General features: G+C 49.0%; 1 protein-coding gene across 1 annotated transcript; it reads right to left on the reverse strand.

The window, feature by feature from the left end:
• Positions 1-36: 36 nt before the first annotated feature.
• Positions 37-20789, reverse strand: LOC117020025 (immunoglobulin gamma-1 heavy chain-like). Its single transcript, XM_033102240.1, has 6 exons — positions 20698-20789; positions 16833-17047; positions 16548-16731; positions 3899-4035; positions 263-389; positions 37-79 (listed from the first exon to the last, which is right to left on the reverse strand). The coding sequence occupies exons 1-6, from the start codon at positions 20787-20789 to the stop codon at positions 37-39; spliced, it is 798 nt and encodes a 265-aa protein (XP_032958131.1).
• Positions 20790-21192: the final 403 nt, after the last annotated feature.

The following is a 21192-nucleotide window of genomic DNA, read 5'->3' on the forward strand; positions in this document are numbered from 1 at the left end:
TGGTAAGATTTGCATGGTGTCACATGGTGCTGACCCCTATGGGGGACTCAGGTCTGTGCAGTAGGGGGAGGAGTCTGTCCTGCAGGAGAAGCGAGCCCTGGGTGTGGGCTCCACGTCTGCTCTCCATGGGGACCCGATTCAGCACTGGGTGTCAAGAGACAAGTCCTCAGAAGAGCCCAGTGTGTGGATGGAGTCTGGGCTGGGACACCCCTCTTCCCACAGACAGTGTCCTCTGCGTGGACGCCCCTCCAAGGACCCTCACCCTGGGGGTCCTGTCCTAGAGGAGGGGGAGTGGAGAACTGGCCAGACGGTCCTCCGCCTGACTCCGGGGCTGAGGTGTGAGCCTGAGCAGAGCAGGAGGCTGAGCCCGCTGTCGTGTCCGAGCTTCCCTGTGGTTAGGAGACGGAGGGTCAGTGGACACATCACTCACACTTACTGTGTGAACAAGTGCAGCTCACGGGCGTGTTCCCACTGCGTGTGCATCCCACAGGGTGGTCCTGACATGGACCTCGTCAGGGGGCACAGTCACCTCTGTGGGCTCAGTGACCTCACGTCGGCCTCCCCTCTTCTCCCCCGTGACCCCGACATTCTAGGGCATCCAGTGCTCTGTATGCTCCTCCGTGCTGGCCGTTCTGAGCTCCGTGATTTTCCATAACTGTGGTCACTCCCTGTCCTGTAATGTTGCTCTGAACCCACAGTTCTGTCGTGATTAAACACGTGTGGTTTGTGTGGGGTCTATTGCTCCAGGTTTCGGGGCCAAGAGCACGAAACATGCCTGAGTGACAGTGCGATTAGAATACTGCACAGGCACAGTGCGCTCAGCGTCAGGAAGAGCCTGGAGGAAGCCTGCAAAGGGCTGCAGTGTCAGTCAGGGTCGTACCTGATAAGCCCTGGACTTATGTCACTGCCTCTCATAGAATGACCGGGTGACAACTGAGTTCCTTATATCCTTGGGTCAATCCACATTTCCAAACCTGGAAAGAGTACATGGGCCTACATTTGGTCACACAGTCAATTTATGACAAAGAAGGAGTTGCTGGGAATAAATAGCTTTCATTAAAGCAATTTAATAAGCTTCTCAAATAAAACTATTTGATATCAAAAGTTGGAATGATGATAGATAGAGATGAAAATACTATTACCCTGTAATTTGGCCCCTCCCACACACGGACACACACACACACACACACACACACACACACGAATGGACTCACACACACAGGGACAGACCCAAGCACAAACTGTTCACTCAGATCTGCATTAAATTACTGCTGTGTCCAGTGAATGCAGCAAACTCATATACAATGTAAAGCAAATCCACACACACATTAAACTCTTCTGCAAAGGGAAACTCCATTTTATTAATGGGGTAAAATGTATTCCACATAGGACATCATGTCCTGTGTCACAATGCTAATTGTACGTCTTCCTTTCCAATTTGGAGCCTTCGTTTAATTTTTTGGTGAAATGTCTTTGGGTCTGACCTGCACCCCTGTGATGGATGGGAGTGGAGAGTGTGGCCTCTTTGTCTTTCTCCTCGTCTTCTAGGGAAAGGTCTTATTCTTTCCCTGTGGAGAATGAAGTTATGTGTGCACTTGTGACATAGGGCCTTTATTATATGTCACAGTTTCCTTCTATTCCCAGTGTGTTGCACGATATTAAAATAAAAAACCATGCTGAATTTTGTCATTTTATTTTCGTGCATTGATTGTGCACCTGATGGAAGAAGAGCAGTGTCATCAAGAAATGGTGCTGTGATCAGTGGACATCCTCCTGCAAAAGAATGTGACTGAACCCCATTATATACCATATACAAAAATTACTCAAAATGATTTATATATAAATATACAAGACGTGTAAGTATAAGATGTAAAAGTATAAAAACCCTAGAGAAAACATAAAGGAAAGCTTCATAACAATGGATTTGGCAATAGTTTATTCAATATGATATCAAAACACAGGCTACGAGCACAATAGACAAATCAGGATAGATGAAACTCAAAATTGTATGTGCATTAGAAAGACACAATGGACATCATGAAAAGGAACTTATTGAATCGTAGAAAATAATTGCAAATTATATATCTGATAGTGTGATACTGTCTAGATTGTAAAAGAACCTCTAAAAGTGAAACCTGGAAAACAAAATAGCATAATCACAAAAAAGTAAAACAATCTGTATTAACAACAACAAAAAAGATATAATAAATGGTGGCACAGATGTGCAGGAAAGGGAATTCTTATGTCCTATTGTTGGTAATAAATGGGTGCAGCTACTACAGAAAACAGTATGCAGGTTCCTCAAAATATTAAAAATAAAACTATCCAGCAATCCCACAGCTGGGTATTTATCTAAATGAAATAAAGTCACCATGTCGCACAGTTATCTGTGCTCCCATGTTTACTGAAGCATTATGTACCATAGCCGAGACATAGATGTAATCTAAGTGTCCATCAACAAGTGAATGAATAAAGTATGTATAATGGAATACTATTCAGCCATAAAAAGAAGGAAATTCTGCCATTTGCAACATCATAAGTGGATCTTGAGGACACTGTGGTAAACTCAGTAAGTCACAGAAAGGCAAATACTGCATAATCTAAGGTATCTGTGGAATATAAAAAAAAAAAAAGCATACAAAAAGGAATCGTATGTGTCGTGACCGTGGGTGGGGGTTGGGCAGTGGGAGAAGTGCATGATGATGATGAAAAGGTACAAACTTCCAGTTACAGGAGAAGTGAGCGCCGGGATGTAGTGGACAACTCGCTGGCTGCAGTGAACACTGCTGTGTGCTGTGTTGGACGTCGGTGAGGGAGTCGACCCTCAAAGTACTCAGCACAAGGAAAACACACTTTCCCTCCTTGTTCTTTTCTTTGTTTTCTTCTCTTTTCTTATATCCATATGAGATGATGGATGTTATCAAACTTTATGTGGTAATCATTTCTGAAGATATGGAGAAATATTTTATTTATAATAATTGATACTGTAGTGGGTAAAAATAAAACAAATTCTAGTGAAAGGTCCTCTCTAAAGTACAAATAGTAACAATATTAGGAGGACGGACCATGTGCCCCGAGAATATTGCTGAGGGTCCATGAACAGGTGGAAGGTGTCTGGACACATTTCAGAGGAAACCACGTGCAACATCATGTGCACTCAGAACACATTTGTATGACGGCTTGTGTTTGAATGTATTTCTTTTTCTAAAACCTGTGTGTGTGTGAGTTTGAGTGTGTGAGTTTTCTGTGCTTGTGTGTGAGTGTCTCTGTGTGTGTGTCTGAGTGTGTGTGTCTGTGAGCATGTGTGAGTGTCAGTGCACGTGTGTGAGTCCGTGTGTGTGTATGTGTGTGTGTGTGTGTGTGTGCTAATCAAGTAGCATGAGAACAGCATGAAACCTGATCACTATTTATGTGAGCAGACACACTCTACGGCACATGTTGTTGTGTATTGAAGAGCTCAACATGACATTTTACTTAAAGTTGTCAAGAGCTCATCTGCTCCTTTCTAGAAGAGCCTTCAGGATGTTTTTTTTTCAAGAAGTAAAGAAAGGACACACAGGAACTTGTTGAAGGAGTGGTTCCAAGTCACTGCCATATGTCATCTGAAAACAATGTCTCTTCTTCACTAGTCTGCAGTGAGAGTATGAGAAAACAGAGCCACAAAGAAGAAGTAAGTGTTCTCCCTGGGGGCAGCTGAGAGCTGTGAGAGGAAATCCCTGCTCTCAACAAGGAGCCCCTTCCCCACCCAGGAGAACACCTGTTCTCTGTGCGTCTGGAGCGCCCCCTGGTGTCCCGAGCGCCCCCTGGTGTCCGGAGCGCCCACTGGTGTCCTGAGCGCCCCCTGCAGCCCAGCCCCGCTGTCCCCTGAAGGGAGGTTTGTGTCTGGGCTCACACTGACTTCCCCTCACTGTGTCCCTCGCACAGTAATACACGGCCGTGTCGTCGGCTCTCAGGCTGGTCATTTGCAGATACAGCGTGTTCTTGTTGTTGTCTCTCGAGATGGTGAATCGGCCCTTCACGGAGTCGGCGTAGTATATGGTACCACCACCACCATAAGTAATGTATGAGACCCACTTCAGGCCCTTCCCTGGAGCCTCGCGGACCCAGTGCATCCAGTAGCTACTGAAGGTGAATCCAGAGGCTGCACAGGAGAGTCGCAGAGACCCCCCAGGCTGCACCAAGCCTCCCCCAGACTCCACCAGCTGCACCTCACACTGGACACCTGCAAACACAGAGACATCCTGGTCAGAAACTGTCACACAGCCACTGTTTCTTTCACTCATATTCTCTCACATACTCAGAGTCTCCTGTTCTCCATAAATTACCTCTTAAAACAGCCACAAGGAAAACCCAGCTGAGCCCAAACTCCATGGTGTGTCGTCTGTGCTCAGTCCTGATCACGGAATGGGGACACCTGGGGATCCCGGGACTGGGGCTCCTGTCCCACAGCTGCAGGGTCAGGGCTGGGCTGGTTTTCATCAGCACAGGGGCCCCTATTTGCATGTCCTCCTTCCATATAGGGAGCTCCGGGCTTGGACACCTAGATAAGGGCAGGGCCTCATGCAGGCGTGAGTGTCCTGGTTGGTTGGTGGTCACGTGAGAGTTCAGGAAAACATGATTTCTTATACGTGATGGTGCTGGAGTGAGTGCTCAGCAGCCATGACCTCGTTTCATTTGTGTGTGAGCACCCAGAGCAAGTGACCGAGGTATCAATCCCACCTGCATGTTGCAGAGGTAAAGCTACACACGGCAGCCTGAGGAGCCGTGTGATATGTCCAAGGGCACATATCAGCTGAGAGGGAGACCCAGTACCCTCCCCATGGACCCCACTGCTCCCTCATCCCACTCCAGGGCAGGGATGGAAGTGCCAGGTGAGGTTCCAGAACCTCTTTCCTGTAATGAGAACATGTGCGATTTTCTGCATTGTAGTATTTATCTAAGAATGTAGAGAATCAGGGTTCATGGAGATGTATTTTCATGAGTGTGACATTTTGTATGTTATTGTCTGTTGTCTATAAGCCTTCCCTTAGCAATTGTCCATTTATTTACTTGTACTGGCTTTAATGATGAATATTTGACCATAGTAAATGGCAGAGTTTAGCACGATGCAGGTCTTACCTGAATCTATAGACATTTTATTGGACCTGGAAGCAAGGAGCACGAGTAGGAACAGCCCCAACCATTGTCCTCTCGCTGGGTCATTCTCAGTGTCCCACCAGAGGGACTTGTGGTGATGCCCAGCTCAGGTGGGCTTCTCATGCAGGAGACTAGCAGGCATGGAAAGAGCCACCATGGCAGGGACAAGGGACCCTATCTGTAGTGTGGGGCTGTGACTTCCCAGTGGGGGAACGAAGACATTTAACTCTTAGTGAATCCACGAGGGTATATCTGGAACTGCTCAGTTTTGATGACATGTGGACAAGTGCCAATATCAATATATAATTGAGTGAATGATACTAAATCTACTGGTATGTGGACATAGCAGGGGGAAGATGTAAGTGTATGTTGTCAGCCACATTGTGTCTAGTGAAATGTCGACATGCATGTTCTTCAAAGCAGAAAACTAAAATAGCCCCTATATTTCCTCGGACACCTACTGACTGAGAGTCCACCAGAATTCCCAGTTCTGTCAATATTATAAGTTAGATCCCTAACAGTATTTCAAAGTCAATGTTATTTCTAACAAAGGCATGCTGTGTCCTCCCCAGCCTGCAGCATCCCCACACCACGTCACTGCCCTGTGCAAACAGCCCACTGGGTCTCCACTAGGAGACTGAGGAGGAGGACACCTGCCCTCACCTGCCATCATCTCAGTCCTAGACCTCAGTGTTTGCCTTCCTGAGCTGCACGTGCTGAGCTATACGGGCAGCTGGACAGCAGTGAGGGGTGGGTGTGCTCTTCTTCCTGAGAGATGATCCTGGGGTCTGGGGACACATGTACCCCTGGGAAAGGGGCCCCGGGCTGCACATCCTGTAAGAGTGCACTCGGTGTACAAGTGATGGTGGTGCCCTCACCCCTGGGCACCTCTGGCTTCCCGACCTTCAAGGAGATCAAGAAGACGGAAGTGTTGAGAGGATGCTTTTCTATCCCTGGGACTTGGAGATCCTGAGAAGTTAGAGAGAGAGTCATGGAGCTGATGGAGAGGCTGAGGGTTCTCAGTGACCACAAGGGCCATTTCCACAGAGTCTCTGCCTGGACAGTCAGGAAAGAGCGTCAACAAGTTAATACAACAGAATAATTGGTGACGTCAGTTAGGAACACCCGGCATCAGGAGGAATGCTGTTATTGAAGGTTGGTTATTTATCTATGACACAGAAGTCACTGCCGTCCCAAACTCATGGCTATTACATGATTATAGGAGAGGAAGACGTCGCAGTGCCTGGTCCTTGGGAACTGTGCTCATTACCGTGATGACAGCGTATGTCACGTCCAGCGCAACACGGGCAGTGAGGGAACGAAAGGGGCGGCGTTATGTTAAGTTTTAAGCAAGAAAGAAACAGAGACTTGATGCAGTTGAAAATCAGAGGGCCCAGGGTCTCAGAGTCGTGAGACTGGAGTGCAGAATCAGGCCAACTGGTGGCTTGTATTGATTATACAAGGGAGTAAAAATGATCTCATCTACGGTCTGTGAAACTCATCCATCAGATCACAGAGGTGATTTAATCCAATTACCCCTGTCTGCAAACAGCCGGAGCAGAAAGTCCTATGATGACTTATTTATGGTATATTCCCTCCTGGGGACAAGCCTCTCATGATAAAACTTTGTTATTGAGCCAAACAGGGAGACCGGATATTACTGCTCTCCTAATCCTCTCTCACAATCAGGTGAGAGAGAAAGCCAGTGTCAGCAACGGCTTCCTTTTGGCAGGGTAAGGGAGGCAATACTCCTTCCCTTATTTTCCATCATAGCTCATTGGGGTCCGCACACGGTTCCGCTGTCTTAGGTTGTTCCTCAGGTGAGAAATCTGACCCATCCCGGCTGCAAACCATCTTTTGGGTACCGAACAGAGAGACATGAGGTGTAAACATAAAGATGAAGCAAAGTCCCAAGAAAGCAGTCTCACAGACTCTTCTTTCCTTAGGGAACGGTACGAGGGGACAGTCGGCTAGACTGCAGCGTGACAACCAGCGTATTCTAAGTAGGAAAGTACAGTGCGGGGAACACAGTCAGCAGCGTTGTGAAGACTGTACAATGTCAGACGGGTAGTCGCATATTAGGGGTTCCCGTCATAAATTATATAAAAGTCTAACCACTACGCTGCACACATGACACTAATATAAAACTATTGGACGTCAGCTATAATTTGAAATTTAGTCACGTGGATGTGTAGTGCAGCATGTGGAATATAGTCAGTAAAGTTCTAATAGGAAAAAAAAGGGAGGACACTTCTGTGCTTCCAGAACGTTTAGAAAACACTTTCCGCTGCGTGAACGTCAGGAGGAGGATTGAGGAGCCTGGAGACCAAACCCTGACAGGAGAGCATCCCTCAGCCAACTCCTCCCGGGATGTGAATTGAGTGCGTCCCGAGCGCCCCCTGGTGGTGCGCGAGCGCCTTTGTCCCAAAGCCCCTGCGGACAGACTGTGTCCCTTCCCCTTTATCCAGCATCAGTGTGGGACCCTTGGAGCACAAGTGCTGTACACCCTCCTGTGCACAGGATTTATCATTACCTGACCCCCCCATTTCATCTCTTTGTAATGCTAGCGTCGGTAACTCTTATCCTTTGACTGACCTGCTGTTGTATTTTAAGAGACCAATTGTCTTCTAGTGTCAGAGAGGATTTTACCCCAGGATATATCCACCGAAATTGTGACCCATAACTGATTCAGACATTGTATTTGGGACTTTTGAGATGATGGTGCTCATACATTTCAGACTGGATTTCATGCTTTAATGAGTGAGCTTTTGGGGGATGGTGGGAGGTTCTAACTGTGATTGGCCTGTGGGATGCGTGTGAATACATGGAGGGCTGAGGGAGCTCTGAGATGGTCTGAGTCATACTTGGACCCTGGGAGTGTTTTATGGGAAAAGGGGCTTTGTCATACTTGGTTTATTTAGGCATCATGGGAGGAAAAGGTTTTCCTGTGTTTTCTGAGTGACTCCTAATTCAACCACAGTGTTCATAGCAGAGGGAGGCAGACGGAGATTAGATCCAGGAGAAGAAAGCAATGTGACCTCTGATGGAAGGTGACCTCCTCCTGGTGTGACGTTGGAGGAAGAGGACACGGGATCAAGAAATGTACCTCTAGAAGCTGGAAAATAAAAATAAACAGTCTTTACCATTCTATTCCATCCGGGTTGTTATAAAAATTTCCATATTCTGGGTACATTATAAACAACACACATTTATTCCCACAGTTCTGCAGGTGGCAATCCAACACCCAGGCCCCACATGGTCACCACTGGTGAGGGCCCTCTGCCTGGGTCACATCCGGTGGCTTCCTGCTGTGTCCTCACAGGGTGGGGGGGGACAAGTAAGCTGCCTGGGGCTCATTAGAGGGGCTCTGCTCCCCTTCCTGAGGGCTGCGCTCTGATGACATAGCCCCTCCCAAATCCCCACCTGCTAACACAACCCTCCCTGGGGGTTAGGATTTCAACACACACATTGTCAGAGCACAGTCCTCCCTCAGACACTACGGGGTGTGTGGTGCTGCCAACACCTTGATATCGTCCAGTGAAATTTACTGAATGCTCCGAGCCCCAGACTGTGAGGGAATCCATGTCAGTAGAGTTGAGCCCCGAGTTTGTGGTAATTAGATTCAGTTGTCCTGGGACAGTAACAGGCTGGACGTGAGTCTCACATCATCCAGGGTCTCCCCACGCTGCTCCCTGTGGTGTGAGGACCCCCAGGACTCCCCAGGGACAGGGACACCCGCAGGCTGGGGTCTGAGGGGAGGAGCCTTTTCAGGAACTCACCCCTGCAGGAGAGGCTGAGGGACGGTGAGACTGTGCTTGACCTGGCACACCTGTCACCTATGAGGTTGTCACCACGAGTCATGATGATTCTCCCAGGTGTCATGTGTGTGGTGCTTGATCACAGGTGAGAAGTGAAAAGTCTCCACTCACTCCTATAATCACTTTCCCACAAGCACAGGTCAGTTTTTCAGAATTAAGGGAAACTGAGAGAACTCCTTAGGGAGACACTACAGGGCAATCCCAGAATCTGTCTCCCACCAAGTGAACCCAGGTGACGCCTGAACTACCCTCCCTCATTCAGAGAACACGGAGGCTCCAGATGTGCCCTCTGCAAGGACAATGACACATGACAGGTCCTTGTAGGAAAGACTTTCCCTGGTTCTTCCTTGCAGATGTTTGGACCCTGGACACCTTTCCCTGAATGACTGAGGGGCCCCTGAGAACCTCACTCCTCGTCTCAGGTCCTGACGCTGTGTGAGGAAGTCAGGAGACTCATCGTCCCTGTCGTCTCCTCAGCCCCGCACAGCTGCCCTCTCCCTCAGGGTTTCTGACACTCTCAGGATGTGGGTCGTCTCACTGTGTCCCTCGCACAGTAATACACGGCCGTGTCCTCAGGTCTCAGACTGCTCAGCTCCATGTAGGCTGTGCTGGTGGATTTGTCTGCGGTGATGGTGACTCTGCCCTGGAACTTCTGTGCGTAGCTTGTGACACCATTGTTAGGGTAGATATATCCCATCCACTCAAGCCCTTGTCCTGGGGCCTGTCGCACCCAGTGCATATAAGAGCTGGTGAAGGTGTATCCGGAAGCCTTGCAGGACACCTTCACGGAGGCCCCAGGCTTCCTCACCTCAGCCCCAGGCTGCACCAGCTGGACCTCGGAGTGGACACCTGTGGGGAGGAGACAGTAGTGGGTGGATCCCCCGTGACTGGCCCCGGTCCCCTCACCAGCAGGGACTGGGGAGCCCCTTACCTGTCGTCACTGCCACCAGGAAGAGGACTGTCCATCTCCAGTCCATGGTGAGGGCTGTGCTGTCAGGACGTCTGTAGGGGAGCGTGTGGCTGTGGGGCGATGCTCTCAGGGCCCAGACATGTCCGTATTTAACCCCGCCCACCTCGGCTCATTTGCATATTCATGAGCAGAGGGTTTCATAGCTGAAAACTTGGCCCACCTGAGAGAAGATCGATGACACAGGACCATGATCAGTGGGCATCTGAGGGTCCAAGTCCTAATTGCTGATGGAGGATATGTGTCCCCTGCCAGGTCCCTGAATCTGTGCAGACAGAGCCCCTCCCACTGAGGAACAATCCCGCAGGACGTGCTCCTCACTGAGAATCCACCTTTGAACGACACGGAGACCACCTGAGCCTGTTCTGGGCTTTGATCTGAATGTCTCATTCTATGTTCGTGTCTGTCTTCAAATTTTTAAAATTTCAAACTGGGAAATTCATCCTTTCCATCCAGGTTTTTTTTTTTTTTTTTTTTTTAACTGAAGCTCATTGGGGTGCCAATTGTTAGGTTTTATTACGACATACCGTATTCTTAGAAACTTCAATTTTAATTAGATTTTACTGCTCTTTGTCTTTGGTAAATTCTCCCGATTGAAGAGGATATTTACAGACACTTCAGCGTCTTTGTCCAAATCTTGTTTAGAGGTTTCTACAAAGAGGACGGAAGCCCCAGGCCCTCAGAGGAAGCCCCATCCTTTCCCCTCAAACACTTGCTTCTGGGGCTGCAGCCCCTGCTGGTGGGTCCTGAGCGCCCCCTGCTGCCCAGTCTGCACCCTGCAGGGGAGAGTCCGCTCTGGGATCACAGGACGTGACCTCTAGCATCTCTAGTCCAGTGTTAAATGTCTGTGACCTGACCTCACAATGCTCCCTCGGGGACACTCTAAGTTTTTAACATCATGCATGAAATAATGAATTGATATTACTAAAACCAAATGACTCTGCAGGGAGATGTTAAGAAAGTGTTTTTTAAAAGACCCAGGGAGCCCCTTCCCTGCGGCTGCGAGACGCACAGACACTGTCCTGAATCCAGAAGCTCTCGGGAACTTTGGGGGTGGGGAGGGAGGCTCTTATCTCCTTAAGATTCCTCTCCTTGAAGGTGACATCTGGAAAATCCTGGATTGTCATACAGCCCACTCACCTCTGCTCGTCAATAAAATAGACGCACACAGAGGGAATGATTTTAGGAGGAATGGACCACAAAGTGTCCTAGTCCCCTGTACTTAATACGAGGGTGTGGGGGCAGAGCCCCAGAGAGCAGTTTCCAGGCTCTCGGCCTCATGGGGAAAGGTTCTGGCTCGGGTAGTAGATGGCCGTCAGCTGTGGCTAGTTGGCCATCAGCTGTGGCCCTTGAGCCATTGGCCACTAATATAAGTGCCGCGGCTGCGTTAGGGAGGGAAGTCGAGGAGAGAGTCGGTCAGTTGGCAGAAAGTGGACAGCAAGTCGCACGTCGTGTGAATCCAGCCTCCAGTGAGATTATAGTGGTGTGACTCCCCTACCTATGGCTCCGTGGGTGTTCCTTTTTGGCCTCACGATGTCCTGTGTTCTTATGTGGGGAGCGGGAGCAGAGGCCTGGGAGGCTAAACCGCATGACAAAGGAGCGGGACCAGAGACCCCGCAGGACACCCTGCATGGCAATGGGCCGTCCAGACTCTGATCCTAGGCCTGGGGTGTGTGACTTGTAAATAAACCCCAGAAAATGTGACAGGCTGGCACAGACTTGGGAAGAAACTACACCCTGGCTCTGCTTTTTCTCACAGCCCTTGGGCCCCGTGCAGAGGACCCATGAGATGGACCAGTTTTGTCCCACAGATTGTCAGATACTAGGCCCAATCACACTATTGCCCACTCACAGCACTTGCAGTGGGCGTCCCTTGGAGAACTCATGTCTGTGGGAGGGGAGGGACCTGAGAAGTTAAGGGAGGAAGAGGCAGCACCGTTGTCAGCTGACTCAGGTGAGGCTGCTCGTGCGTGTGTGACATTATGTATCCTTGTGATTAAACACCTGTGAGGTGGTCCCCTGGGTCTGGCTGTGACCTCCTCAAGGGCTCTCCCGTGGTCAGCTCACCTCCCTGTGACCCCTCCCTTCCCCCATGCAGCCTTCGTGCACAGAAATACATGGCTGTGTCTGCAGGGTCCATGCTGGTCATTGTTAGGACCACCTGGTTTCTAGAAGTGTCCTTCGAGATCGAGAGCCGGCTCTTCAGAGATGGGCTGTAATACTTATCATCATCCCACCAAATGTTTGCAAGCCACTCCAGGGCCTCCCGGGGGGCTGACGGACCCAGCCCACACCCATACCACTAGTGCTCAGTGAGAACCCCGAGAAGGAGCAGGTCAGACTAAGGGTCTGGGTGGGTCTCACCAGCCCAGGACCCGACTCCTGCAGGGTGACCTGGGACAGAACCCCTGTGGAGAAAGCATGAGATAGGTGAAGGTACTTCTGGACGACAACTGGAGTCCCTCCATCCCTGAGGCGCTGACCGGAGCACTCACAGGAAGGGACGGTCAGCAGCAGGAGAGTGGAGCAGAGCGTGTCCATGGTGGGGCACAGTCACTGCCCCAGGCCAGGGCTCGGCTTTTCAATCCACGGAGGGGGATGGGAAGATTTGCATGGTGTCACATGGTGCTGACCCCTATGGGGGACTCAGGTCTGTGCAGTAGGGGAGCGAGTCTGTTCTGCAGGAGAAGCGAGCCCTGGGTGTGGGCTCCATGTCTGCTCTCCATGGGGACCCGACTCAGGACTGGGTGTCAGGAGACAAGTCCTCAGAAGTGCCCAGTGTGTGGATGGAGTCTGGGCTGTGACACCTCTCTTCCCACAGACAGTGTCCTCTGCGTGGACGCCCCTCCAGGGACCCTCGCCCTGGGGGTCCTGTCCTAGAGGAGGGTGAGTGGAGAACTGGCCGGACGGTGCTCCTCCTGCCTCCAGGGCTGAGGTGTGAGCCTGGACAGAGCAGGAGGCTGAGCCCGCTGTCGTGTCCGAGCTTCCCTGTGGTTAGGAGACGGAGGGTCAGTGGACACATCACTCACACTTACTGTGTGAACAAGTGCAGCTCATGGGCGTGTTCCCACTGCGTGTGCATCCCACAGGGTGGTCCCGACATGGACCTCGTCAGGGGGCACAGTCACCTCTGTGGGCTCAGTGACCTCACGTCGGCCTCCCCTCTTCTTCCCCAGTGACCCCGACATTCTAGGGCATCCAGTGCTCTGTATGCTCCTCCGTGCTGGCCGTTCTGAGCTCCATGATTTTCCATAACTGTGGTCACTCACTGTCCTGTAATGTTGCTCTGAACCCACAGTTCTGCCGTAATTAAAGACGTGGGGTTTGTGTGGGGTCTATTGCTTCAGGTTTCGGGGCCAAGAGCACGAAACATGCCTGAATGACAGTGCTATTAGGATACTGCACAGGCATAGTGCTCTCAGTGTCAGGAAGAGCCTGGAGGAAGCCTGCAAAGGACTGCAGTGTCAGTCAGGGTCGTACCTGATAAGCCCTGGACTTATGTCACTGCCTCTCACAGAATGACCCATATATCTCGGGTCAATCCACGTTTCAGAATCCTGGGAAGTGTATATGGACTTACATTTGGTTATACACTGAATTTATGATGAAGAAGCAATTGCTTCGAATAAATTGCTTTCTTTAAGTGAGGTAATTGCACGTAACAAGGAGAGTTTCTCAAATAAACCTGTTTGTTATCAAAAGATGGACTGGTGACAGATACAAATGAAAATATTATTACCCTGCAATTTGGCCTCTCCCACACACACGCACACACACACACACGCACACACACAGACACACGAATGGACTCACACACACAGGCACAGACCCAAGCACAAACTGGTCACTCAGATCTGCATTAAATTACTGCTGTGTCCAGTGAATGCAGCAAACTCACATACAATGTAAAGCAAATCCACACACACATTAAACTCTTCTGCAAAGGGAAACTCCATTTAATTAATGGGGTAAAATGTATTCCACATATGACATCATGTCCTGTGTCGCAATGCTAATTGTACGTCTTCCTTTCCAATTTGGAGCCTTCATTTAATTTTTTGGTGAAATTTCTTTGGGTCTGACCTGCACCCCTGTGATGGATGGGAGTGGAGAGTGTGGCCTCTTTGTCTTACTCCTCGTCTTATAGGGAAAGTCTTATTCTTTCATTGTTGAGAATGAAGTTATGTGTGCACTTCATACAGGGCCTGTATTATATGCAATAGTTCCTTCTATTCCCAGTGTGTTGTATGATTTTAAAATAAAAAGCCATGCTGAATTTTGTCATTTTATTTTCGTGCATTGATTGATCACCTGATGGAAAAAGAGCAGTGTCATCAAGAAATGGTGCTGGGATCAGTGGACATCCTCCTGCAAAAGAATGTGACTGAACCCCATTATATACCATATACAAAAATTACTCAAAATGGTTTATATATAAATATATAAGATGTATAAGTATAAGATGTAGAAGTATAAAAACCCTAGAAAAAACATAAAGGAGAGCTTCATGACAATGGATTTGGCAATAGTTTATTCAATATGATATCCAAACACAGGCTACGAGCACAACAATAGACAAATCAGGATAGATGAAACTAAAAATTGTATGTGCATTAGAAAGACACAATGGACATGATGAAAAGGAACTTATTGAATCCTAGAAAATAATTGCAAATTATATATCTGATAGTGTGATACTGTCGAGATTGTAAAAGAACCTCTAAAAGTGACACCCAGAAAACAAAATAGCATAATCACAAAAAAGTAAAAAAATCTGTATTAACAACAACAAAAAAGATATAATAAATGGTGGCACAGATGTGCAGGGAAGGGAACTCTTATGTCCTATTGTTGGTAAATAAATGGGTGCAGCTCCTACAGAAAACAGTATGCAGATTCCTCAAAATACTAAAAATAAAACTATCCAGCAATCCCACCTCTGGGTATTTATCTAAATGAAACAAAGTCACCATGTCGCAGAGTTATCTGTGCTCCCATGTTTACTGAAGCTTTATGTACCATAGCCGAGACATGGAAACAACCTAAGTGACCATCAACAAGTGAGTGAATAAAGTATGTGTAATGGAATAGTATTCAGCCATAAAAAGAAGGAAATGCTGCTGTTTGCAGCACCATAAATTGACCTTGAGGGCATAATGGTAAACTATGTAAGTCACACAGAGAAAGGCAAACACTGTATGACCTAACTTATGTGTGGAATCCAAAGAGAATCATACAAAAAGGGATCGTATGTGTCGTGACCGTGGGTGGGGGCTGGGCAGTGGGAGAAGTGCGTGATGATGATGAAAAGGTACAAACTTCCAGTTATAAGAGAAGTGAGCGCCGGGATGTAGTGGACAACTCGCTGGCTGTAGTGAACACTGCTGTGTGGTGTGTTGGACGTTGGTGAGGGAGTCGACCCTCAAAGTACTCAGCACAAGGAAAGACACTTTCCCTCCTTGTTCTTTTCTTTGTTTTGTTTTCTTCTCTTTTCTTATATCCATAGGAGATGATGGATGTTATCAAAAATTTATGTGGTAATCATTTCTGAAGATACGGAGACATAATTTTATTTATAATAGTTGTTACTGCAGTGGGTAAAAATAAAACAAATTCTAGTGAAAGGTCATCTCTAAAGTACAAATAGTAACAATACTAGGAGGACGGACCATGTGCCCCGAGAATATTGCTGATGGTCCATGAACAGGTGGAAGGTGTCTGGACACATTTCAGAGGAAACCATGTGCAACATCATGTGCCCTCAGAACACATTTGTATGACGGCTTATGTTTGAATGCATTTCTTTTTCTAAAACCTGTGTGTGTGTGAGTTTGAGGGTGTGAGTTTTCTGGGCTTGTGTGTGAGTGTCTCTGTGTGTGTCTGAGTGTGTGTGTCTGTGAGCATGTGTGAGTGTCAGTGCACGTGTGTGAGTCCGTGTGTGTGTGTGTGTGTGTGTGTGTGTGTGTGTGCTGATCAAGTAGCATGAGAACAGCATGAAACCTGATCACCACCTATGTGAGCAGACACACTCTGGGGCACATTTTGTTGTGTATTGAAGAGCTCAACATGACATTTTACGTAAAGTTGTCAAGAGCTCATCTGCTCCTTTCTAGAAGAGGCTTCAGGATGGTCGTTTCATCAAGAAATAAATACAGGACACCAGGAACTTGGTGAGGAGTGGTCCCAAGTCACTGCAGTATGTCATCTGAAAACAGACCATGTCCCTTCTTCACTTGTTGTCTGCAGTGAGAGTATGAGAAAACAGAGCCACAAAGCAGAAGCAAGTATTATCCCTGGGGGCAGCTGAGAGCTTTGAGAGGAAATCCCTGCTCCCAACAAGGAGCCCCTTCCCCACCCAGGAGAACACCTGTTCTCTGTGGGTCTGGAGCGCCCCCTGGTGTCCTGAGCGCCCCCTGGTGTCCTGAGCGCCCCCTGCAGCCCAGCCCCGCTGTCCCCTGAAGGGAGGTTTGTGTCTGGGCTCACACTGACTTCCCCTCACTGTGTCCCTCGCAGAGTAATACACGGCCGTGTCGTCGGCTCTCAGGCTGGTCATTTGCAGATACAGCGTGTTCTTGTTGTTGTCTCTGGAGATGGTGAATCGGCCTTTCACGGAGTCGGCGTAGTATTTCTGACTTCCATCATACCATATAACTGCCACCCACTCCAGGCCCTTCCCTGGAGCCTGGCGGACCCAGTGCATGCCATAGCTACTGAAGGTGAATCCAGAGGCTGAACAGGAGAGGCGCAGAGACCCCCCAGGCTGCACCAAGCCTCCCCCAGACTCCACCAGCTGCACCTCACACTGGACACCTGCAAACACAGAGACATCCTGGTCAGAAACTGTCGCACATCCACTGTTTATCTGTCATATTCTCTCACATATTCAGAGTCTCCTGTTCTCCTTAAATTACCTCTTAAAACAGCCACAAGGAAAACCCAGCTGAGCCCAAACTCCATGGTGTGTCGTCTGTGCTCAGTCCTGATCACAGAATGGGGACACTTGGGGATCCCGGGGCTAGGGCTCCTGTCCCACAGCTGCAGGGTCAGGGCTGGGCTGGTTTTCATCAGCACAGGGGCCCCTATTTGCATGTCCTCCTTCCATATAGGGAGCTCCGGGCTTGGACACCTAGACAAGGGCAGGACCTCATGCAGGCGTGAGTGTCCTGGTTGGTTGGTGGTCACGTGAGAGTTCAGGAAAACATGATTTCTTACACGGGATGGAGCTGGAGTGAGTGCTCAGCACCCATGACCTCATTTCATTTGTGTGTGAGCACCCAGAGCAAGTGACCGAGGTATCAATCCCACTTGCATGTTGCAGAGGTAAAGCTGCACACGGCAGCCTGAGGAGCCTTGTGATGTGTCCAAGGGCACATATCAGCTGAGAGGGAGCCCCGGTACCCGCCCCATGGACCCCACTGCTCACTCATCCCACTCCATGGCAGGGATGGACATGCCAGGTGAGGTTCCAGAACCTCTTTCCTGTAATGAGAACATGTGCGATTTTCTGCATCGTAGTATTTACCTAAGAATGTAGAGAATGGGATACATGTACATATAATTTCATAAGTGTGACATTTTGCATGTTATTGTCTGTAAATCTTTCCTTACCAATTGTCCATTTGTTTCCTTGTAGTAGCTTTAATGATGCATTTTTGTCCGTAGTAAACAGCACAGATCAAGAGGATGCAGGTCTTACCTGAATCTATACGCATTTTATTGAAACTGGAAGCAGGAGCACGAGTAGGAACAGCCCCACCCTTTGTCCTCTCTCTGGGTCATTCTCAGTGTCCCACCTGAGGGAATTGTGGTGATGCCCAGCTCAGGTGGGCGTCTCGTGCAGGAGACTAGCAGGCAGGGAAAGAGCCACCATGGCAGGGACAAGGGACCCTGTCAGTAGTGTGGGGCTGTGACTTCACAGTGGGGAACGAAGACGTTTAACTCTTAGTGAATCCACGAGGGTATATTTGGAACTGCTCAGTTTTGATGACATATGCACAAGTGTCAATATCAATATATAATTGAGTGAATGATAACTAAATCTACTGGTGTGTGGACATAGCAGGGGGAAGATGTAAGTGTATGTTGTCAGCCACATTGTATGTAGTGAAATGTCCACATGCATGTTCCTTGAAGCATAAAAGTAAAATAACCCCTAATTCTCCTCGGACACCTACTGACTGAGAATCCACCAGAATCCCCAGTCTGTCTATATTATACATTAGATCCTTAACTGTATTTCAAAGTAGATGTCACTTCTGACAACAACATGGTGTGTCCTCCTCAGCCTGCAGCATCCCCACACCACGTCCCTGCCCTGTGCAAACAGCCCACTGAGTCTCCACCAGGAGACTGAGGAGGAGGACACCTGCCCTCACCTGCCATCACCATCAGTCCCAGACCTCAGTGTTTGCCTTCCTGAGCTGCACGTGCTGAGCTATACGGGCAGCTGGACAGCAGTGAGGGGTGGGTGTGCTCTTCTTCCTGGGAGATGGTCCTGGGGTCTGGGGACACATGTACCCCTGGGAAAGGGGCCCCGGGCTGCACATCCTGTAAGAGTGCACTTGGTGTGCACGTGATGGTGGTGCCCTCACCCCTGGGCACGTCTGGCTTCCTGACCTTCAAGGAGACCAAGAAGACGGAAGTGTTGAGAGGATGCTTTTCTATCACTGGGACTTGGAGATCCTGAGAAGTTAGAGAGAGAGTCATGGAGCTGATGGAGAGGCTGAGGGTTCTCAGTAACCACAAGGGCCATTTCCACAGAGTCTCTGCCTGGACAGTCAGGAAAGAGCTTCAACAAGTTAATACAATAGAATAATTGGTGACGTCAGTTAGGAACACCCGCCATCAGGAGGAGTGCTGTTATTGAAGGTTGATTATTTATCTATGACACAGAAGTCCCTGCCGTCCCAAACTCATGGCCATTACATGATTATAGGAGAGGAAGACGTCGCAGTGCCTGGCCCTTGGGAACTGTGCTCATTACCGTGGTGACCGTGTATTCTAAGTAGGAGAGTACAGTACGGGGGACACAGTCAGCAGCATTGTGAAGACTGTACAGTGTCAGACGGGGGCTCCTTCATAAATTATATAAATGTCTAACCACTACGCTGCACACCTGTTACTAATATAAAATAGTATTGACGTCATCTGTAATTTGGAAAGTAGTCACACGGATGTGTAGTGTCATATGGGGAATGTAGTCGATAATGTTCTAATACCTAAAAAAGAGAGGACACTTCTGTGTTTCCAGAACGTTTAGAAAACAGTTTCCGCTGCGTGAACGTCAGGAGGAGGATTGAGGAGCCTGGAGACCAAACCCTGACAGGAGAGCAGCCCTCAGCCAACTCCTCCCAGGACGTGAATTGAGTGCGTCCCGAGCGCCCCCTGGTGGTCGCGAGCGCCTTTGTCCCAAAGCCCCTGCGGACAGACTGTGTCCCTTCCCCTTTATCCAGCATCAGTGTGGGACCCTTGGAGCACAAGTGCTTACACCCTCCTGTGCACAGAATTTATCAATACCTGACCCCTCCATTTCATCTCTTTGGAATGCAAGCGTCCGTAACTCTGATCCTTTGCCTGCCCTGCAGGTATTTTAAGAGACAACTTGTCTCCTAGTGTCACAGGTGTACAGACGGAGATTTTACTCCACGATGTGTCCACCCAAATTGTCACCCTTACCTTAGTTAGAGATTATATTCGGGACATTTGAGAGGATGGCACTCAGATACATTTCAGACTGGATTTCAATCTTTAACGAGTTAGCGTTTTGGGGAATATTGGGATGTGCTAAGTGTAATCAGTCTGTGGCCTGGATGTGAATCCATGGAGGGCTGAGGGTGGACTGGGATGGTCTCAGTCATGCTTGGACCCTGTGACTGTTTTATGGGAAAAGAGACTTGCCATCCTTGGTTCATTTAGGCACCAGGGGAAGAAAAGGTTTTCTGTGTTATCTGAGTGACTCCTAATTCAACCACAAGTGTCCGTGGCAGAGGGAGATTAGACTCCAGGAGAAGAAAGCAACGTGACCTCTGATGGAGGGTGACCTCCTCCTGGTGTGACGATGGAGGAAGAGGACATGGGATCAAGGAAAGCACCTCTAGATGCTGGAAAATAAACATAAACAGTCTTTACCAGTTTTAGTCCATCCGGGTTGCTATAAAAAGTTCCATATCCTGGTACATTATAAACAACATACATTTATTCCCACAGCTCTGCAGGTGACAATCCTACACCCAGGCCCCACATGATGACAACTGGTGAGGACCCTCTGCCTGTGTCACATCCGGTGGCTTCCTGCTGTGTCCTCACAGGGTGGGAGGGACAAGTAAGCTGCCTGGGGCACACTAGAGGAGCTCTGATCCATTTGCTGAGGGCTGCGCTCTGATGACATAGCCCCCCAAGCCCTCACTTGCTTACACAACCCTCCCTGGGGTTAGGATTTCAACACACAAATATGAGGGGAACACACAGTTTTGGACCACAGCCTCCCCCAGATGCTGTGGGGTGTGTGTGGTCCTGCCAATACCTTGATACCAACCAGTGAAACTGCCCACGTGCTCCGAGCCCCAGACTGTGAAGGAATCACGTGAGTGGATCTGAGCCCCGAGTGTGTGGTAATTAGATTCACTTGTCCTGGGAAAGTAACAGGCTGGACGTGAGTCTCACATCATCCAGGGTCTCCTCACGCTGCTCCCTGTGGTGTGAGGACCCCCAGGACTCCCCAGGGACAGGGACACCCGCAGGCTGGGGTCTGAGGGAGGAGCCTCTTCAGGAACTCACCCCTGCAGGAGAGGCTGAGGGGACAGTGAGCTGACGTAGACTGTGCTTGACCTGGCACACCTGTCACCCATGACGTTGTCACCACACGTCATGATGGTCCTCCCAGATGTCATGTGTGTGGTGCTTGATCACAGGTGAGAAGTAGAAATTCACACTTCATTCTATACTCACTTTTCCCCAAAACATAGTTCCGTTTTTCTGAAATAGGGGAAAGAGAGGGAACTTGCGATGGAGACCCTGCCATCCGATCTGCCTCCCACCAAGTGATCCCAGGTGACGCCTGAACTACCCTGCCTCATTCAGAGAACACGGAGACTCCAGATGTGCCCTCTGCAAGGACAATGACATATGAAAGAGTCTTTCAGGAAAGGCTTTCCCTGCATCTTCCTTGCAGATGTTTGGACCCTGGAAACCTTTCCCTGAATGACTGAGGGGCCCCTGAGAGCCTCACTACTCGTCTCAGGTCCTGACTCTGTGTGAGGAAGTCAGGAGACT

Source organism: Rhinolophus ferrumequinum, unplaced genomic scaffold (genome assembly GCF_004115265.2).
Source record: "Rhinolophus ferrumequinum isolate MPI-CBG mRhiFer1 unplaced genomic scaffold, mRhiFer1_v1.p scaffold_56_arrow_ctg1, whole genome shotgun sequence".
Taxonomy (NCBI): Eukaryota; Metazoa; Chordata; class Mammalia; order Chiroptera; family Rhinolophidae; genus Rhinolophus; species Rhinolophus ferrumequinum.

Coding starts and splice junctions, on each gene's coding strand:
- LOC117020025 (XM_033102240.1), bottom strand. CDS start 20,789: ATGACGTGTGGTGACAACGTCATGGGTGACAGGTGTGCCAGGTCAAGC. Junction 4,036..16,547: donor TGGTATGATGGAAGTCAGAA/ATACTACGCCGA, acceptor TGGTGGTACCAT/ATACTACGCCGACTCCGTGA. Junction 390..3,898: donor GAGGGACACAGTGAGGGGAA/GTCAGTGTGAGC, acceptor TCCTAACCACAG/GGAAGCTCGGACACGACAGC.